We start from the raw sequence: 18,318 nt of genomic DNA, 5'->3' as shown, positions 1-18,318 counted from the left end.
GATATGTTTTGGTACTTGGATTATTCACACTTCCTTGCTGCATAATTATAAAACTGTTGCATATCAAAGAAGATTTTTGCTAAACATTCTGAAAGACTTGGGCAAATTGATTTATTTCCTAAGATGTTAGCACTAATTTAATGTGTATTCTTATATGGATGAAAGTACATGTAAATCATACTCGTAATCATGTCAGTATAAGACTTACTCCAAATTAAATATTTGCATTCATATAGATTTTTTAGAAACATTCCCATCAGTATGCATTGGAAAAGTAAACAGTTTGTCCATTTTATAGTTTATAAGGCAATTGGACAACTTAAACTGAAGAAAACTGATGGTAAAATACATAATTGATTCTAGTCAAAAAGTGGCTAATGCTAAGAAAATGAACTGGGAACACTGTCAACGACAATGTTAAACATAGAATCTGCAATCTGAAAAGTTAAATACTGGTCTTATAAATGCTAATTAGCATTTGAGTAATTATGAATGCTAACTAGCATCTATTATCAATGACCAACACCTCTATTTGCCTCTGAAGACCTCATGTATCCATCTGTATTCTTATATCTTTCCCAAAGTCAAGATTTGAAAGGTTTGGTACCAGATAGCTCAGTATGTAGAAGGCTAAGTGGCAATTAATAACTCCATTGTCATTACCTTCCAATTATGATAAAAGTCAGAAATCTAATTTGGATATTGTTTCTAATATTTGTAAATTGTTTTTGCATTTACATGTAATGACGTTAAGTTCTTTGGATAGTTCATGTACTGGTAAGAAGGTTCAGCTGCCTTAAAATCAGATGATAGATAGACAGACAGATAGATAGACAGATCTGTCTATATCTCCTATTATGTTTTCTGGCAGCTTTCATAAATCTGGAATATACAATATAAATATTAATAGCACTAGACTTATATACTACTCCATAGTGAATGGTTTACAATATCAGCATATTGCCTCCAACAATCTGGGCTCTCGTTTTCTGACCTCGGAAGGATGGAAGGGTAAGTCAACTTTGAGCAGGTCAGGATCGAACTCCTTGCAGTGGGCAGAATTAGCTTGCAATACTGCATTCTAACCACTGTGCCACCATAGCTCCTCCTGCATAATAATATAAATAAATAAACTGAAATATATTTAATATGTGGCATATAAATTATTAAACCAATATTATAAGGCATATATTATTCATGAGCTCAATAGAAATAAGATCACATTACATTTATATTGGTCCCAGAGGAAAGATATTTATATATCGCAGTAACAGATTGGCCTGCTACTGTCTTAGGAATTGGGATGACTGTGGTGCGAATGCAAGCTAAGAAAATAAAGGAGAACAAATGGGAATGTGTCTGAATTGTATTTGTGTGAATAAGAAAGGACAAAATGTACTTGGGCCCTGATTGCTGCTCCCTATAATCCTTCATATAATATCTTGGTATGGTTGTCCACAATAAGTGATCTTCCTTTTAAATTTTTGAGATATTTGGATATCTTCATCTGAACATTAGTTAAGAGATTATGGAAGCGTAGAAAAGAAGATGCACAGAGCACTCACACATCTGGTAGGCACAGCTTCTTGTAATCCAAGATTATTTTGGTGTCCTGGATTTGGATGCCCATGACCGTATACAATACAATAATTTGTAGTATGTTCAAAGACAGTAATTTGTTTGATTCCACCATCCAGCTGATCTGTTTTCTTTCACTGCTAGTTCTTTAGCCCTGCCAAGCTCCACTTGTATCACATGCTCAAAGTAAGTTTGGATCATTCTTTATTTGATGCAAAATTGATTAGTTGTTCTTCAGCTTAGTAGCAAGCCACAGATCCATAATTCATTTTTTTTTCCTTCTCAAATTTGTATTAATGTCAAGGTTTCATAATTGCTTATGACTCTTCTCACAACACATTCAAGTCACGCAGTTAAACAGATTGGCAGAAAGTAAAAGTTACACACACAAATACATAACAGAATGTTTTATTATTGGTGTCCTATTTGGCCTTCACAAAGCAAAAATCTAGGAATTAAATGAAATATAAGTATCAAATGTTTTTGTTTTAATGTTTCTATATTACTGTTTTGTGATAGTTTTACTATACATCCCCAAAAGGCATTATCTAGTGAACATTATTAGCCAAAAGATTTCAACTAAAAGATGATAAAATATAATAAACTCAATATGCTAAACAATACATTTAGTTTTCTTAATATTTAGTTTCTTAATATTTGGTACAAGAAAATTTAACTGTCTTTAACAATATTTCCTTTCATCTGTATTCATTTCTTTTTATATTTTGATTGTTTACACACTTGCTTGATATTTGACACAAGATGAATACAAGTGATTGAAATTATTTTTTTACTTTCCCTTGTGGATTTATTTTCATATTCTGTTCGCATTAGAATGGTAAAAAGAGAGCAAGGAGCTTTTAATGTGCTTAGCTGACTCTCCGCTCTTATTATGTTTGATCAGTAAAGAGCAGCACTGGAAATAAAAATGGGAGAGAAGTTGTATGCAAGATTTTAAATGCCCCAGGGAATAAGTTTATAGCTTTTTAAGAAGAAGATTGTCATTCTTGCATTGATAAAATTCTGCTAGAAATGGTTTGCTTTCATTATTACTTTTTTCAAACATAGGTTGGTAAATTTAATCTTAATAACTGCTATGCGCTTTGCATTAATGTATGGGTTTGCCACCCAGTTTCATCTTAAATAGGAGTGCTAAAAATAAATATATTTGATTCTGACTGTCCCATGGTTTTATTGGCTCTTGTCTTCCAGGACCATGGGCCACTAGAAATAATAGCATTGACAGTGGGGAGGCAGAGGTCGGACGGAGGGTCACGCAAGAAGTGCCACAAGGAGTATTCTGGCGAGCACAAATTCACATTGCGCAGCCACAGTTCCTGAAATTCAATATCTCTTTAGGGAAGGATGCACTTTTTGCTGTCTATATAAGAAGAGGACTTCCACCATCCCATGTACAGGTATTGTACTAAGATGCTTAATAGATCAAAAGAAGATGATGATGAAAAAGAATGGCAATTGTTTTGTAACTACTGTATCTTTTTATCTGAGGATTTGGGTTACTTCTTCTATGTTTAGCAAAGATTCTATGAATTTCCATGCCTCCATTACATTGAGGGCCATTTCTAGGACTGACAACATCCTCATGAAGTAATATCACAATCATTTCTTTCTCTATTAGCTTTTTCCCACTTGGTGTCCTTCAGATCTTCTGGAACATTGGATTAGGACAATCTGGCCTAGAATTCCCAAACTGTCTGGTAACTGGCATCCCACAATAACTTTTAGGTGCTGAGTTGGGGAAAGTTCTTAGAGATCTAACTGGAAAGTGAAAAGGAGGAGGGGAAACCAATGATGAACCAATAGAAAGCAGCCTTTCATAATAGCTACTTCTGGTTTAAGGGGACTTTTGTAAAATATGTGAGACATTATCTACAACCTTTGCTTTGCCATATGTACATTTGTAATCATGTTCTTACAGATACAAGTTTAAATTTGGGAGGATGTTCTAAATTTGTAGAGAAAATGACTAGACTATCACCCGATTCTATCCTATTAGCCTAGTTAAAATGCAAAGAATGAATAACATAAATTCTACCTGGGATTTGATTTTATTCCTACATTTGGTATTCAAATCCATAAATCGTTGCTTAACTTTACTCCTAAGTATAGTCTTGCACTGCAGGAGTCCATAGTCCTGGCTTTCCCCAAACAAAACAACCTTTCTTTTAACAACCTTCATTTAATAATATTCACCTATTTCAATATGCCCAGAAATTATGCACTAGCTTTCTGAGCAGCTATAAACCTTGACAACAGGATAACGCTACTTGGCAGCATCTATTGATTACTTAATGTGCTGTTAGGAACAGTCTGTTCTATCCCAGAATAAAAGCAGCATTAAATGCTTTTCTATATGTCTTGTGAGATTTATATACATAATCTGGAGTCGACATTAGGTAGTGTCCTAAATCTGAAAATGAAAATGTCATGTTCCCACAATTTAAAATTTTGATTTGGCAAAAGAGTGTAAGGCTTCACTTGACAGTTCATAACTGATTAATGCTGATAAGCCAAAGCAAGTTAAAATCCTTTGAGGGATCAAGTCAATAATAAAAAAAATTAGGTACATGATTAACCTGAGAATATGAAGACACAGTCCCTGTCTGAAAACCCCAATGAGTTTGAAGCTTCTATGTAACTCTTTAGCAAATATTTCAAGTGTCTAGTCAGTCAAATTGATAGAGCTGGGGGCCTGTTTAGGAACAGTTCTGTGGATAGGGAATGAAGTGTCAAAGGGATAGCAACCCTTCAGAAATGCTACTTGAAAGACATATTAAAAGCAAAAAAAAAAGTTTGATAGCTCTGTGAGCTCTTGTAATAAAATTCCTAACATGCTTCAGTAAATTACTCTTAAGCTTGTTGCATTTTTTATCTGTTGTACTGAAAATTAGTTGAATGTTTAGGTGCCTGAGGACTCTATCTGTATTATACATTTGTGTCCAAGCAAAGACAAATATGTTCATCAATAAAATAGTCCAAATGAAAAGAGTAGAAAATATGATAATAATTAATACAAAAAACTATTAATAGTGCCTAGTCAACTTAATATCCTTAATCCGCCTTTCCTATATAATGTTACACTCAAGGGCATGGAACTAAAATACATCTTTGCCAAAGCAAGCAACTCTTTCCTTTATCCTAATTACAAGTAAAGGCTAATGATTTAACTCAGTGATTCTCAACCTTTTTTTTCTGGCGACCCTGGTCATAAGGACGCACCGCACATGCACGGTGCAGCGCGCATGCGCGGCGGCATCCCCATGCGCGGCGTGCATGCGCTGCGGTGCCCCATGCGTGGCACGCATGCGCAGTGGCGCCCATGCGCGGCACGGCGCAGATTCGCGGTGCCGCCAGCTGACAAAAAATGGCGGGTCGCGTTGTTTGGCGACCCCCGTGAAATGGTCGTTCGACCCCAAATGGGGTCACGACCCACAGGTTGAGAACCGCTGATTTAACTAGTCCCCTCCAATCTACTTTGTAGCTCCCAAAATATTGGATTACACATTGTAGTCCTATTTCTCATGGAAAAAAGTAGTACAACATATCTGTAAGATACAAGATTGGAGATAGATGGACTAAACTCCATTAACAGCAGAGCAAATTTATAAAGTTAAAATGATATGTTTGTCATTAGAAAGACAATTTTCCTATAAATTTTTGCATAATAAAAGAATGAAGATTATTGTCAAAACAAAAAACAGACTATGCTCAAAGGTTATAAATGCCTTTACTAAACAAGAATTATAACTATTCTTTAGAGACATGACATACCTTCAAAGAAAGCAACAACAAAAAAAATTATATTTTCTCTGTCATTTCATTTTAAAAGTTTAAAAATTGACATGGGACTTGCAATACCTTAAAGTAAAATATATTTCACTACATCTTCAAAAGTTTGAGATGCTTCTTAGTAATATGAATTATCTTAAAATGCTATATCTCGTTTCACATATTTATAAGTTAGTGTTTGACACCAATTCCACAAACACCAAAGAAATTAAATAGCAGTACAGCCTATTAAGTGTGGTATGAAGGAGACATAAACATGGAAAATGCAAACTCAGTAATTTTTAGATGAATTATTCATCCCTTAATAGAAACATGGAGCATACAACTTAAGCTCAAGAGTGTGAAAAGTCTAGGTTTGATTGTACTTGCTTCTATTATAAGAGCAGCTGCTCATGAAGGGTTCTAGACACATGACAGTGATATAAACAGTCATAGGAGTAGTTACTGATTACTCTCTCCCTCCTCTTTCCCATCTTATCCTACTGCCCACACCACCAATGAAGCAAGATACATTTTAAAAACAAGTCAAAGGTGTAAAATAAAGGGAAAGGGAATTTTTAATATCTCATTGGTTTTAACATATTTTTATAATCAAATAAAATCAAGTGGGAAATTTAACTAGATTCATTTATGTCCTCTGGAAAAGATGATAACTTACCTTATCTAATCCCCCCCCCCTTCATGAGCATTACTACAAGCTAGATGAAAGGAAGTCTAATGACACAAAAACTCTTAAGGCTTAATGTAATTCAGTAACCACATTAAAGATGTTTATGTGATATTGATATACTGAAAACTTTCATCAATTTATACAGAACTTTGAATTTGGAGTAAACTTGGAATTTTATTTGGTTGGAAAGAAAATACCACTTAAAATCTTAAAGAGTACAGAAAAAGTCCTTGAATTCATTCTTTATAATTTATGTCATTCTTTATGTTTCAACAGAAAAACGGATCAATAGGATTCTAAGTGGACAAGATTTAATTGATTCTTAAACACAAAATCATTTTTATTTAATATATGTGTGCTTTGAATTTTTTTTCTTGTCTAATATCATTTGGTTGGGATTGTGAGAGACCTCACAATGTGATGTGCAGGTTAAGATCTTAGCGTAGGAATAAGGAAAGCCATTGCATTCCATGCTGGGTGGTGATTTGGAAACATACATTCTATCTGCTCTAGATATGTCAGAAAAACATATACAATATCTACTTATCCACCTTGGACCAACATTATAGATTTTAGTAAAGAGGCTTTCATTATGCAATGGATTAATTTGTATAGACAGATGATAGACTGATGATAGATAGATAGATAGATAGATAGATAGATAGATAGATAGATAGATAGTATTTAAAAAAAACTCCTTCCAAAATAATTGAAGTGAGACTTCATTAAATCAATTTCTATCTCTAATTTCATTATCTTGTAGCTTCATATATTATTTCTTTTTTTACAAGAAAGCTTATCTTTTTGTTTCTAGCATGTGATTTTTGACTACAGTTGCACTTTTATTGTAGAGTTGTAGGAAATTGGATAAAGAGGAAATAAAGTCACTCTCCCCAAGTCAAATTTGAAAGAAACTTTCTTTTTGAATTTAAGATGTAAGAACTGATTAGCAATATATTCAAAGATCTATTCTTCATGTCAATAGAGCATACAGCTTGTTTCTGATTTCAGAGATGAAGTTACAGTCTTTCACTGTGTGGTCCACATCTCTCACTTTTATCCATTTATGCCTGGCTTTAGGGGGAAAGTGACATTTTTACCAAGAACATTTTGTAAAAATAGTTCATTATAAAATGCATTTTATCAAAAGTTCAATAGAATAGAACAGAGAAATGTAAAGTAATGAGCCGGCCTGATAGCTAGTGAAGCAGAATCAGACCTTGAATTCTGTCTGTAGCTGGTTTACATTAACAATAAAGACAATAAAGACAAAGCACCTTTTTATTGAATTCACTAACTAAAGTTTATACATCACCTCAAGGAATAAAAATTCAGCTCACCCTACTTTTTGATGTTGTTATTCTCCTTCCCTATAATAAATAAAGCAACAGTTCAAAATATTTCCATTTAGGATTAGATACATTGCAAGAATATTTTTTTTTAATGTTCAGTATAAACTGGTCCATTCAATAGTATAATATTATATAGCACATAAGGTTGAAAGAAAACTTGAAGTTTACTTATAGGGCATCTAGTTTTCATGTAAGGTTCATAAGTAGAGTCATAGGCTTTTAAAATAATGGAGAAGTTGCATTGTAACTGCCATTGAGGATTAATCATTCTGGGTTAGCCTATCCAATGATAGGAATGTTTGAGCCTAGCAATAAAGTAAAGAAGTTTATATGCTAAACTGCTTACCAAATATATAAAGGTAAAGGTTTCCCTTTCAGTCATGTCTGACTCTAGAGCATGGTGCTCATGTCTATTTTTTGGCATAGGGAGCCAGTGTTGTCCAAATAATATTTCCATGGTCATGTGGCCAGCTATATGCCAAGGGCTCACAGATTGCTGTTTCCTTCCCAATGAAGTGGTACCTATTAATCTACTTGTATTTGCATGCTTTCAAACTACCAGGTGGACAGGAACTAGGGCAAGTAATGGGAGCTAACCCTGTTGCGTGAACCTCAGATCCCGAACCTGGGCTGTCAGCTCTCCAGCTGACAAGCTCAGTGTCTTTAACTGCTGAGTCATTGCACTCCTACCCAAATATGTAACAGCATATAAATCTTGTTTTCCTTTTGTAACTTTTGTCTAAGGCAAACTATGAAGAATTTCTCTACTAACTAAGAAGAAACAAGAAGAAACATGTTCCTTTCTGAAAATACTGTGGATATTTTCTATTTGTAATCATTTTGTAGTGTTCTTTTTCATCCTTCTGTTTTTTTTTTTTCATACCAGAAAAATTGACTACAGAAAGATAAAACTACTCTTAAACGGATGACAGCCCATATATTGTTCAGGGTCAATTCAGAAAGGGTTAGTAGGCTTATAGCCACTCAGAAGCAAAGCAAGTATCCAACTTGTTATAAACTCCACCTTTATCAAATATTAAGTATTAAAAAAACAAAGTTTGACAAAAAAACTAAACACAAAGTCCAGTACATTTATTACCACAAATGAGTAGAGAAACAATTAACTCTGTAAATTCATATTTATTTTTGGTATATATATTTCTTAATGTATACCTCTTTCCCAATTTTTTTCCTATGGGAATTTTTCACTAATATATTTACATTAGTTTTCTTTCTTTTTTTTTTTTGGGCTGAAACTTGCATGGCAAAATTCAGAAAAATACACAAATCTCAAGGATTCTGATTCACAGAACAATGTCAGATCCAGATGACATACAATTCCTCCCAGATGAAATCCCTCAACAATTTTCTATTGAGGTACATAAAATAAAGGAGAGTACTTCTTATTGACCAATGCAAAAAAAAAAAAAAATGTCTGTTGAACTCTGAAAACCTCTGAATTTTGAGATTCATCACTTGTAAAATGGGATGAGATCACATCTGCAGGGCTACATACAGTTCTGTGTCCAATCAAAAGCCATTTCTCACTGTATTTCCACTATATTGTGGAGAAAAACATTCTCCACATCTCCATCTCTTTCAGTGTCTGAGATTTAATGGTTAAGCAGCCATTGTAAAATGTCTTTTTCTGTAATCTTTACTCTTAAGCTTTGGCATTCATTGTGGTACTTCACCACAGTTATATAAAAATGTCTGAGAACCAGATCATATTAATAAGGGTAATAAGATTATTTGAAAAGGAACACCAATTTTTCAAAAATAACCGTTACCCCTCCTTCATATTGCCATTGTATTTAATGCAGATATAAGATGCATGAATTTTTATTACCAGTTCTTAATACTGAGCATGATCAATAGCTTCCATCATCTCATTTTAGTCATTCCCTGCATTCACTGGTTTGGAATCATTTGAAATTGGGAGATTGTTTATCTTCTATTTAAGCCAACCTCTTCACTATCCATGTCATCTATCCATCCAGTTGCCTACTGCCTTTTGGGAATAATAGGAAGAAAACAAAAGCTGTGGATTAGACATCTCAGCATGAAAAGGATAAAAATGCACAGGGCATTCTGTCGGCAGTTCTCTTGTTCCTGGGGTTCTACGCACATACGAATTAAGCAGTCTTTTTCAATAAGTCAGCTCTTATGAGTTGTCTTTTTAGCAGCGGTATAGTTGAAAGTGCAGTGCAGTGAAAGCTTCCTGCATCTTCTTGGACACAGTTACTGCCATGGGGTAAGACCAGGTCCCTTTAGCTTCAGCCAGTTCAGATCATTTTAGCACCTCCGCGTGTTCCTCCTTCGATCTGGCCAACTGCTGAGCCTGCCTGCTATCTAAGGGAAAAAATCAGTATCCTATGCAGAAGACCAGGAAAGTCTGTTAACGCTATCCAAGCAGAGCAGCATGCTGTCAGTGAAAAATGTCAAGGTTTATTCTTACATCGTTCCATGTTGATCCTCCGTACACAAACCTCCTTAAGCGCAATAAACTCTGAGAGGCAGGAGAGCGGGAGTCCTCCAAATATGTTATCCCAATCAAGAAATATTGCAGAAGTATATGTTTGTGTCTTTAACCCCTTCCTCCTAACAAATATGTTTAAATAACATCTGTGGTTGTATTAAAGCCTTGCTACAATGAGAAAGTTTGTGTGCTTTTTATCAATAGCATATACTTATGAATGTATTCATTGTATATCAAGTAGTAAACTCTATTACTCTATTGCAAACTTAATTCACACAGAAGTAGTAGACAGATGTGATGTGGGAATGTTCCATTTTCAATGTAGTAGGGAAAGGGCATACGATGCTATATTGAGCTATATCTACTTCCAATAAAAATGCCTTGCTACCTAGACTGGAACACATTTTTCTGCTACCAGAAAAACCACTGAATACACTGAATAAATATACAGTCATCTGCATTTAAAATTGTTTTTCAATTAATAGGATAGATAACTTGGGAAAATAATTACTGGCCAGATGGCAGAAAAACCTGTCATTTTTAAGTGTGAATGTACATATGCAAATCTTTCATTTGGACTGAATTGTCTGGAATGCTGGGAATTGTTTTTCTCCCAGAAGAATCCTGCTTGATCTTCATTCTTAACACAATTGCCTATTTGAGCACATTATACTAATTGTATAAATCTTTATGGAAACCTTAGATTTAGGCTTAAAACTAAGCACTATATATTTAATAATCACGTATAGTTAAGAAATTATATGAAACTAAACGTTGTAAAAATGAGATCTTTGCTCTTCAGAAAACAGGCTGTGCTTTGTTGATGCAGTAATTCCTGTTGTTCTTTTAGTAAGTTTCTTTTTATATGTATTGAACATCTTTAATCAGTGACTGGGCATATAATCTGAGTTTCTATAACCAGCTGTTGCATCAGATTTGTTTTAGGCAAATATGCCTACCCGCTTGCCTTCATTGGTGGAGGGATATAGTTCCTTTGTTCTGTTTTGATTGAGGGAACTGGATATATCTAGTCTAATGAAGAGAAGAAATAGGGGTGACATGATAGCAGACTTCCAATATTTGAGGGGCTACCACAAAGAAGAGGGGGTTGACCTACTTTCCAAAGCACCTGAGAACAGAACAAGAACTAATGGATGGAAGCTTATCAAAGAGAGATCCAACCTAGAATTAAAGAGAAATTTCTTGACAGTGAGAACAATTAATCAATGGAACAGCTTCTGTCCAGAAGTTGTGGGTGCTCCATCAACGGAGGTTTTAAGAAAAGATTGGACAGCCATTTGTCTGGAATGGTATAGGGTCACTTGCTTGAGCAAGGGGTTGGACTAGAAGACCTCCAAATCTGTTATTGTATTCTGTACAACTAGTGTAAGATCTCTGGGCAATATGAGTAGGAAAGCAAGAGGGACCAAGTTACTGGATTTAAACTCTGTGAAGATTTAGTCCTTCAGCAATGCCACCTGCTCTAACAAAAAACAACAACTCTTAAGCATCATATTTTTTTCATTGCAAATACACATTGTAATACCTTTTTTCATACTTAATATGCAATATAAGTATAACAAGTGTATTTTTCTTCTTCTCTCCCATAGTATGATTTTATGGAACGTTTAGATGGGAAAGAGAAATGGAGTGTCGTGGAGTCTCCTCGTGAGCGCCGAAGTATCCAGACGCTGGTTCAGAATGAAGCTGTATTTGTTCAGTATTTGGACGTGGGGCTGTGGCACCTTGCTTTTTACAATGATGGCAAAGATAAAGAAGTGGTTTCTTTCAGTACTGTCATATTGGGTATGCCATGCCAGTACACTCTTGGCTATAAAAAATTGAATAAATTATGTGTGCTACCATTGAAACCTATCTTATTCAACCTTGATGGGTCTTCTTTTCAAACAGGCATAATGATTTTACTAACCTCTAGGTGGACTTCAGCTCTGAAAAGCTCAGGGGAATATTTTGTTATATTAAATATGTTCTGCCTTAGCCTGTAATACTGGCAATATCTAGAAGGGATATTTTATAGCATTAATCAGTTTCATTTCAATCTTTTGTAGCATTGGGCAGCTTAGTCTATTGGTTAAGGCACCAGGCTAGAAACTGGGATACAGTCTTTATGTCTCAAGTCCCACCTTAGACGTAAAAGCCGGCTGGGTGAATTTGGCCAATCATTTTATCTCAGCCCAACCCATCTCACAGAATTGTTGTGGGGAAAATAAGAGGAAGAAAGAATATTAGGTATTATTTAGTATTAGTATTATTTATAAAAAAATAATGAAAGGCAGGATAAAAACAAATAATAAATAATAAAATACAATAATAAAATAAAATAGATACGTTGCTAGCAATTCACGGTTTTGTTTTTTGAAATACTGCATTAGTGTAAAACAGTTTGAGTTAGAATAATCAAGAGATAGGATAGCATAAGAAATGTATACCCATGTAAATCTTACATCTTGAAATATATACAATCCAGCCCATGTCTCAGTACTTTCATATATTAGAGAATCAGCAAATTGCTAGAAATGCAAATTTTTAAAATTGCAACATTCCCTTCTGTGGAGCTATATTAGAAAGTGTTGCCAGGAATAGAGTCACAGTTTATGAGAAAGTCCAAAGTAATAGGTATAATAGTTAGGTAGACTTCTTGATGGTGCAATGATAGTAATTGCCTGAAAAGGGAAGAAAAGTACAGTATTTTATTCAGTTCAGAGGTTCTTTGACACATATCCATTACCTTCACCATCAAGCCACATATATAGAGAACTGAAATACTGAGCAATATTAAATAAAAGAACAAATGTCAAAAGATATTATTGTTTGGCTAAACACATATAAAATACAGTACTGTTCTATATCTGTGAGAAGTAAAAATCTTTATAATTTGATAAATTAATTAAGTTAAAAGATATTTCCTGCCATTATTTTTTATTATCAATATAAAAACAATGATAATTATTGAATCACTCTGAGCAATAACTGTGGCATTCATTCCCTTCTATTTCACCTTCTACACCAGTGGTTCTCAACCTGTGGGTCGGGACCTCATTTGGGGTCGAATAACCATTTCACGGGGGTCGCCAAACAACGCAGTCTGCCATTTTTTCCCCCTTTTCCTTAGCTGTGCTACTCCCTTTTATTCTTTTGGCTTTTGAAAGCCAATAGAATAGACTCTCTTGAATAGAGTCTAATTCTATTGGCTTTCAAAATCCAATAGGAATTGTCCAGGCTGTCTCTGCCTTGCTGAGCCCGCCAAAAGTCCCATTCTGCAAACGATGCTGCACCAGTTGAGTAGTCCTCGACTTACAACCGGTTGAGTAGTCCTCGACTTAAGACCGGTTGGGGGTCGTGGCATTAAAAAGGTTGAGAACCACTGTTCTACACCAATGTATAAATTGTGTGTTTATAGAGACATACAGATGCATTCCTAAAATATATAACTTTCAGTATAAATATTTCATTTTTTTATTATTATTGATGCTCCCTCAACAATAATGGTCTCAAGTCTATAACCCCAAGCTGGCAGGAGAAAAAGGCATAAAAATTAATTTCATACAACAGTCACTGGAATTCTTACAGAATGGCTTCATTAGCTTTTTTGAACTAAGTGTACTTATGAGAACTTTTGGGTCCTTTGAAGTCTAATTGTGTAGTTTGTTGCCTGTTTGTTTGAAAGAAGCCTGACAATCTCTGAGGTGTGGGCCACGGTAACTCTTTTTCAGTAGAAGGCCCTGATCTGTGCAAAACAAACAGATGGTGCAAAATATTCATATAATCTACTCAATCAGGTCCGGTGACGAGATCGAAGAGCTGGACGCAGACCCTGGCTGACCTATAAAGGGACTTCCTCACTTCCTAGCATTCTAAGCCCTGATGATGCCGGCAGGTGCCAGTGAAAGCTTGGCATTTTTTAATTAAACTTTTTATAGTTTTAACTTCCCTGGTGCTCACTTTTATTTTGTGTGTGTGTGTGTGTGTGTGTGTATATATATATATATGAAGATATATATATGTATGTATATATATATGTATGTATATATATATGTATGTATATATATATATATATATATATATATATATATATATATATATATATATATATATATATATATATATATATATGAAGATAAGCTGTCTGAGAAGTATTAAACCACAAAAGTTAATTTTGAATAGTGAGAGATTTCAAAGATGCCAGTATTCCATCAGAACTTGGTTTCCTTGGAAAGAAATCACTGGACCTTTCCATTATGTCTAGACATGGAGTTTAATGCACCAGCTATGCATAAGAGGAAGCAGTAGCACTCCAACAGATTTCTGTTCCTTTTCAGGCTTTAAGGGAGACATTTACTATAGCTCTCTGGCTTTTCTCAGCATATTGATTTTCTTCGCCTCACATATATTGGTGAAGATGCACAGACAAAATAAAGCAAAAGTATTAATAACACAGACTGATGCTGCAGTATATAGTGGCTGCTTCCAATCCAGACATTATGGAAAACATGGTTAAAAGCTGCCATTTTAGCATGTTTTGTTCATACAGAATTATTGTCCGGCTATAATAATTACTACATGGAAAAGCCACATACGATATAAAAAGAAATCACACCATATATAGGAGACTCCCTTCTGAGTCATAATACACAATTGCAGTCGATTACTAAAACACAATGGCTCATTCTAATCATTAGTACAAGAGACCCCTTGCCGTGAATGTGCGATTTGGACTCATTATATAACAGAGGGAACCTCTCTCCCTCTACATTTCCTGAGTTGGAAAATGGGGCTGCTAAATGCCTTCAAGTGCAGTAAATTCTTTTTTTTTTCCCCACAGAGAAGAAATAGCAACTCAACCAAAAAAGAAAAATAGACAAAGTCTTTAGTAATATTTAGAAAATGTAGTGTTCAGAAGCTTAAGATTTTCTTCTTTGTTCAGGCAATTTCTAATTATTGTGAAGTGAATTTCAGATGTTGAGATTTCGTTAAATGCATTAATATCAAAAGCAATGTTAACTGGAGAAATAACTGACAAATCAGTGATGTCTGTCTTTCAGATTCTGTACAGGACTGTCCACGCAATTGTCATGGGAATGGCGAATGTGTATCTGGAATTTGTCATTGTTTTCCTGGCTACCATGGGGCAGACTGTGCAAAAGGTAGTGATTAACTTGCTTTTCAAATGCTACTTACTCTGTAGTTTATTCTAAATCATAGGAAAAAAAATTTTTCATAGCAATTATGTATTTTTTCAAAGAACCGACACAACCACAGTTTCCCATGGGAAGGATTTTTATAATTAATTTTATTTTTTTATTCCAAATCTATCTGGATCCTTAGTCAATTTTTAACCTTCCAGAATAAGCACTCTAAACACTTTTTGCTGTTTATTTCAAAAATATTCTTCCAAGCCCTTAACATCGTATTTAAAGCTTTTCTGTTTAAGAAGTAGGGTCACTTGGTGGATGCAATAAAAACTTGCAGCTCCAAAGGGTCTTGATATTTACAAAGCAGTAAAAAGTAACCACAAAGTTGATTAAGGAATGAACTTGGTCAGGTTTTTGGCCCATAAAAAGCTGTGTTACGACTATATCCCTCATCTCCCAGCGCTCAACCCATAAGCCACCTGCAAAGCCTTAATTCTTGTAGTTTGCTCATAAAGAGCAGCTGTCCAGAGTGCTCATGGAGTCTCTGGAGTGATTTCTCCAGCCAGGATCCAAGATCCAGCCACTAATCTCCACTTTAAATACCATCCATTTCATCAAGGACATTGCCATGGCACTCACCAGAAATCTTCCTTTGTTGCATGTTGAGTTTGCCCTTTCTAACTCAAGCAAACATAAAGTAGAGTAAAAATGTTAGCCATCATTTCTTCTGTCCATCATCTTCATTTAATTGAATACACTATAATAACATCCAAAGAAAGTTCTACTGTATTGCTTTCCAGGTAGTCCTCAACTTACAACCATTTGTTCAATGACCAAAATTATGTCACTTTTTTATTAAAAGTTTTACAAATTTATTACAATATAAACCCCCCCACCCCTTCCCCCCTCCCCCACTTCCCAGAGCTGATTACAGGGTAACAAATAAACAAACATAATCTAACTAACATAAACCAACTATACTATCAATCAAAACCACAACACACTTTAACTCCTTCTCAAAACAAATATTAACAAATTAAACAAAAATAATAATATAATTAAAACTATTAATAATTATCTAAAATGTACTCAAAAGCAAGGTAATACTGTTCCATTTCATATTTCTTTTGAATATAATCAATCCATCTTCTCCAAACCATAATGTATCTTTCTTGTGAATGGTCCTTCAAGTAGGCGGAGATTTTCGCCATTTCTGCTAAATTAGACACCTTAAGTATCCATTCTTCCAAAGTAGGCAGTGAGTTTTTCTTCCAATATTGCCCCACCAATAATCTTGCAGCTGTTATAAGATTCAACATCAAATTGATTTCTTTAACATCAAAATCTACAATAATACCCAACAAAAATAATTGTGGAGTAAACTTTATCTTTCTCTTAAAAATCTTTTGAATATTCCACCAAATCTTAATCCAAAAGGCTTTTATATCTCTACAGGTCCACCAGATATGAAAATAAGTTGCATCTAAATTTCCACATCTCCAACATTTGGGCTGTAATTCGGATACATGCGAGACAACTTTTGGGGATCTAAATGCCATCTATAAAACATTTTATAAAAATTTTCTCTTAAATTTTGCGCTTGAGTAAATTTTACATTTCTAACCCAAATTGTCTCCCATGTATCCAGTAAAATCGGATCTTGAATATTTTGAGCCCATTTGACCATACAATCTTTAACTAATTCCGCTTCAGAATCAAATTCTATTAAGGCATTATAAATTCTTTTTATCTGACCTCGACTTTGATCTTTAATCTGTTTTACCAAATTCACATCCTCTAAAGTGATACCAACCTTTTGATCTGTACTCCACCTCACTAACAATTGATTATAATAAAACCAAGAATATACAATATTTTTTTGCTTCCACTCCATTAAGGGCTTTAATTGCCAATGCTGCCCAACCAAACTAAGTAATTCCTTGTAAGAAATCTTATCCAAATTTACTCCCATAGATACTCCCTCTATCACGTGTCCAGGAATCCACCAAATTGGGATTTTATACTTTAACCTATAATAATATTTCTTCCAGACACGCAACAAGGCACTTCTCAAAATATGGGTTTTAAAAACCTGATCAACTTTTTTATCATAAATTAAATATGTGTGCCATCCATATAATAAATCTCATCCCTCAAGAGAAAGAATATTTTTATTTGTTAAGTTGAGCCAATCACTAATCAGCGTTAAAGCCACCGCATCATAGTACAATTTTAAATTAGGCGCCTTTAGTACTCCTCTTTCCCGTGTATCCTGCATAATTTTAAATTTAACTCTCGGCTTTTTCCCTGCCCAAATGAATTTGTTAATCCCCTTCTGCCATTCCTACAGATTAGCATCTTTTTTCAAAATAGGGATCATATGAAATAAAAAAAGAAACTTTGGAAGTATATTCATTTTAACTGCCGAGATTCTCCCCAACAAAGATAATTGTAATTTTTTCCAATCATTTAAGTCCTTTTGCTCTTTTACCCATAATGTCTCATAATTATTTTTATACAATTTAACATTGGAAGCTGTTATATATACTGCTAAATATTTAACCTTTCTCACTATTTCAAAACCTGTTAATTTAACCATAATATCCTTTTCCTTCATAGACATATTTTCGATAATATTTTAGTCTTATTATTATTTACCTTAAAACCAGAAACCTTCCCGTACTGAATTAAAATTTCAACCAAATCCCTAACCAAATCTGTCGGTTGAGATAATGTCACAACCAAATCATCAGCAAAAGCTCTCAACCTATAATCATTCTTATTTATTTTTATTCCCTTTATTCTAGGTGACTCCCGAATTTTGAAAAGAAAAATCTCCATTGCTAAAACAAATAACAATAGTGATAAAGGACATCCCTGTCTTGTACCCTTTTCAATTTCAAATGTTTCTGTTAATCCCCCATTAACAATGATTTGTGCAGATTGTTGTGGGTATATAGCCTTAAGGACAGATAAAATTTATCCCCAAAATTCATTTCCTCTACTACTCTGAATAAGAATTGCCAATCTAATTGATCAAAAGCTTTTTCAGCATCTAAAAAAATCAAAGCCACGGGGATTTGATTGTTCTTGTCTAAATACTCAATTAGATTAACAATTTGTCTAACATTATATTTCATATATCTTCCAGTTATAAATCCAGATTGATCACTATGAATCAATTGCTTCAAAACTCGCATTAATCTATTTGCCAATATTTTTGAAAAAATCTTATAATCTGTATTCAAAAGAGATATAGGCCTATAATTTTTGGGC

At 34.2% G+C, this 18,318-nt stretch overlaps 1 protein-coding gene across 6 annotated transcripts in view; it reads left to right on the top strand.

Annotated features, from left to right (window-relative positions):
• The window catches only part of TENM2 (teneurin transmembrane protein 2), an 869,909-nt gene that overhangs the window by 672,184 nt on the left and 179,407 nt on the right, over positions 1-18,318 (top strand). For all 6 annotated transcript variants that reach the window (XM_039353403.1, XM_039353419.1, XM_039353411.1 and 3 more), the window contains 3 exons: positions 2,791-2,996; positions 11,500-11,695; positions 14,953-15,054. In XM_039353403.1, coding sequence (XP_039209337.1) covers positions 2,791-2,996; positions 11,500-11,695; positions 14,953-15,054 — 504 coding nt within the window. The remainder of the gene's footprint in view (positions 1-2,790; positions 2,997-11,499; positions 11,696-14,952; positions 15,055-18,318) is intronic.

Source organism: Crotalus tigris, unplaced genomic scaffold (assembly GCF_016545835.1).
Source record: "Crotalus tigris isolate CLP2741 ecotype Arizona unplaced genomic scaffold, ASM1654583v1 scf7180000017568.12009008, whole genome shotgun sequence".
Lineage (NCBI taxonomy): Eukaryota > Metazoa > Chordata > Lepidosauria > Squamata > Viperidae > Crotalus > Crotalus tigris.
The sequence above is the reverse complement of the archived record's forward strand: the minus strand, read 5'-3'. Positions and strand labels throughout refer to the sequence as shown.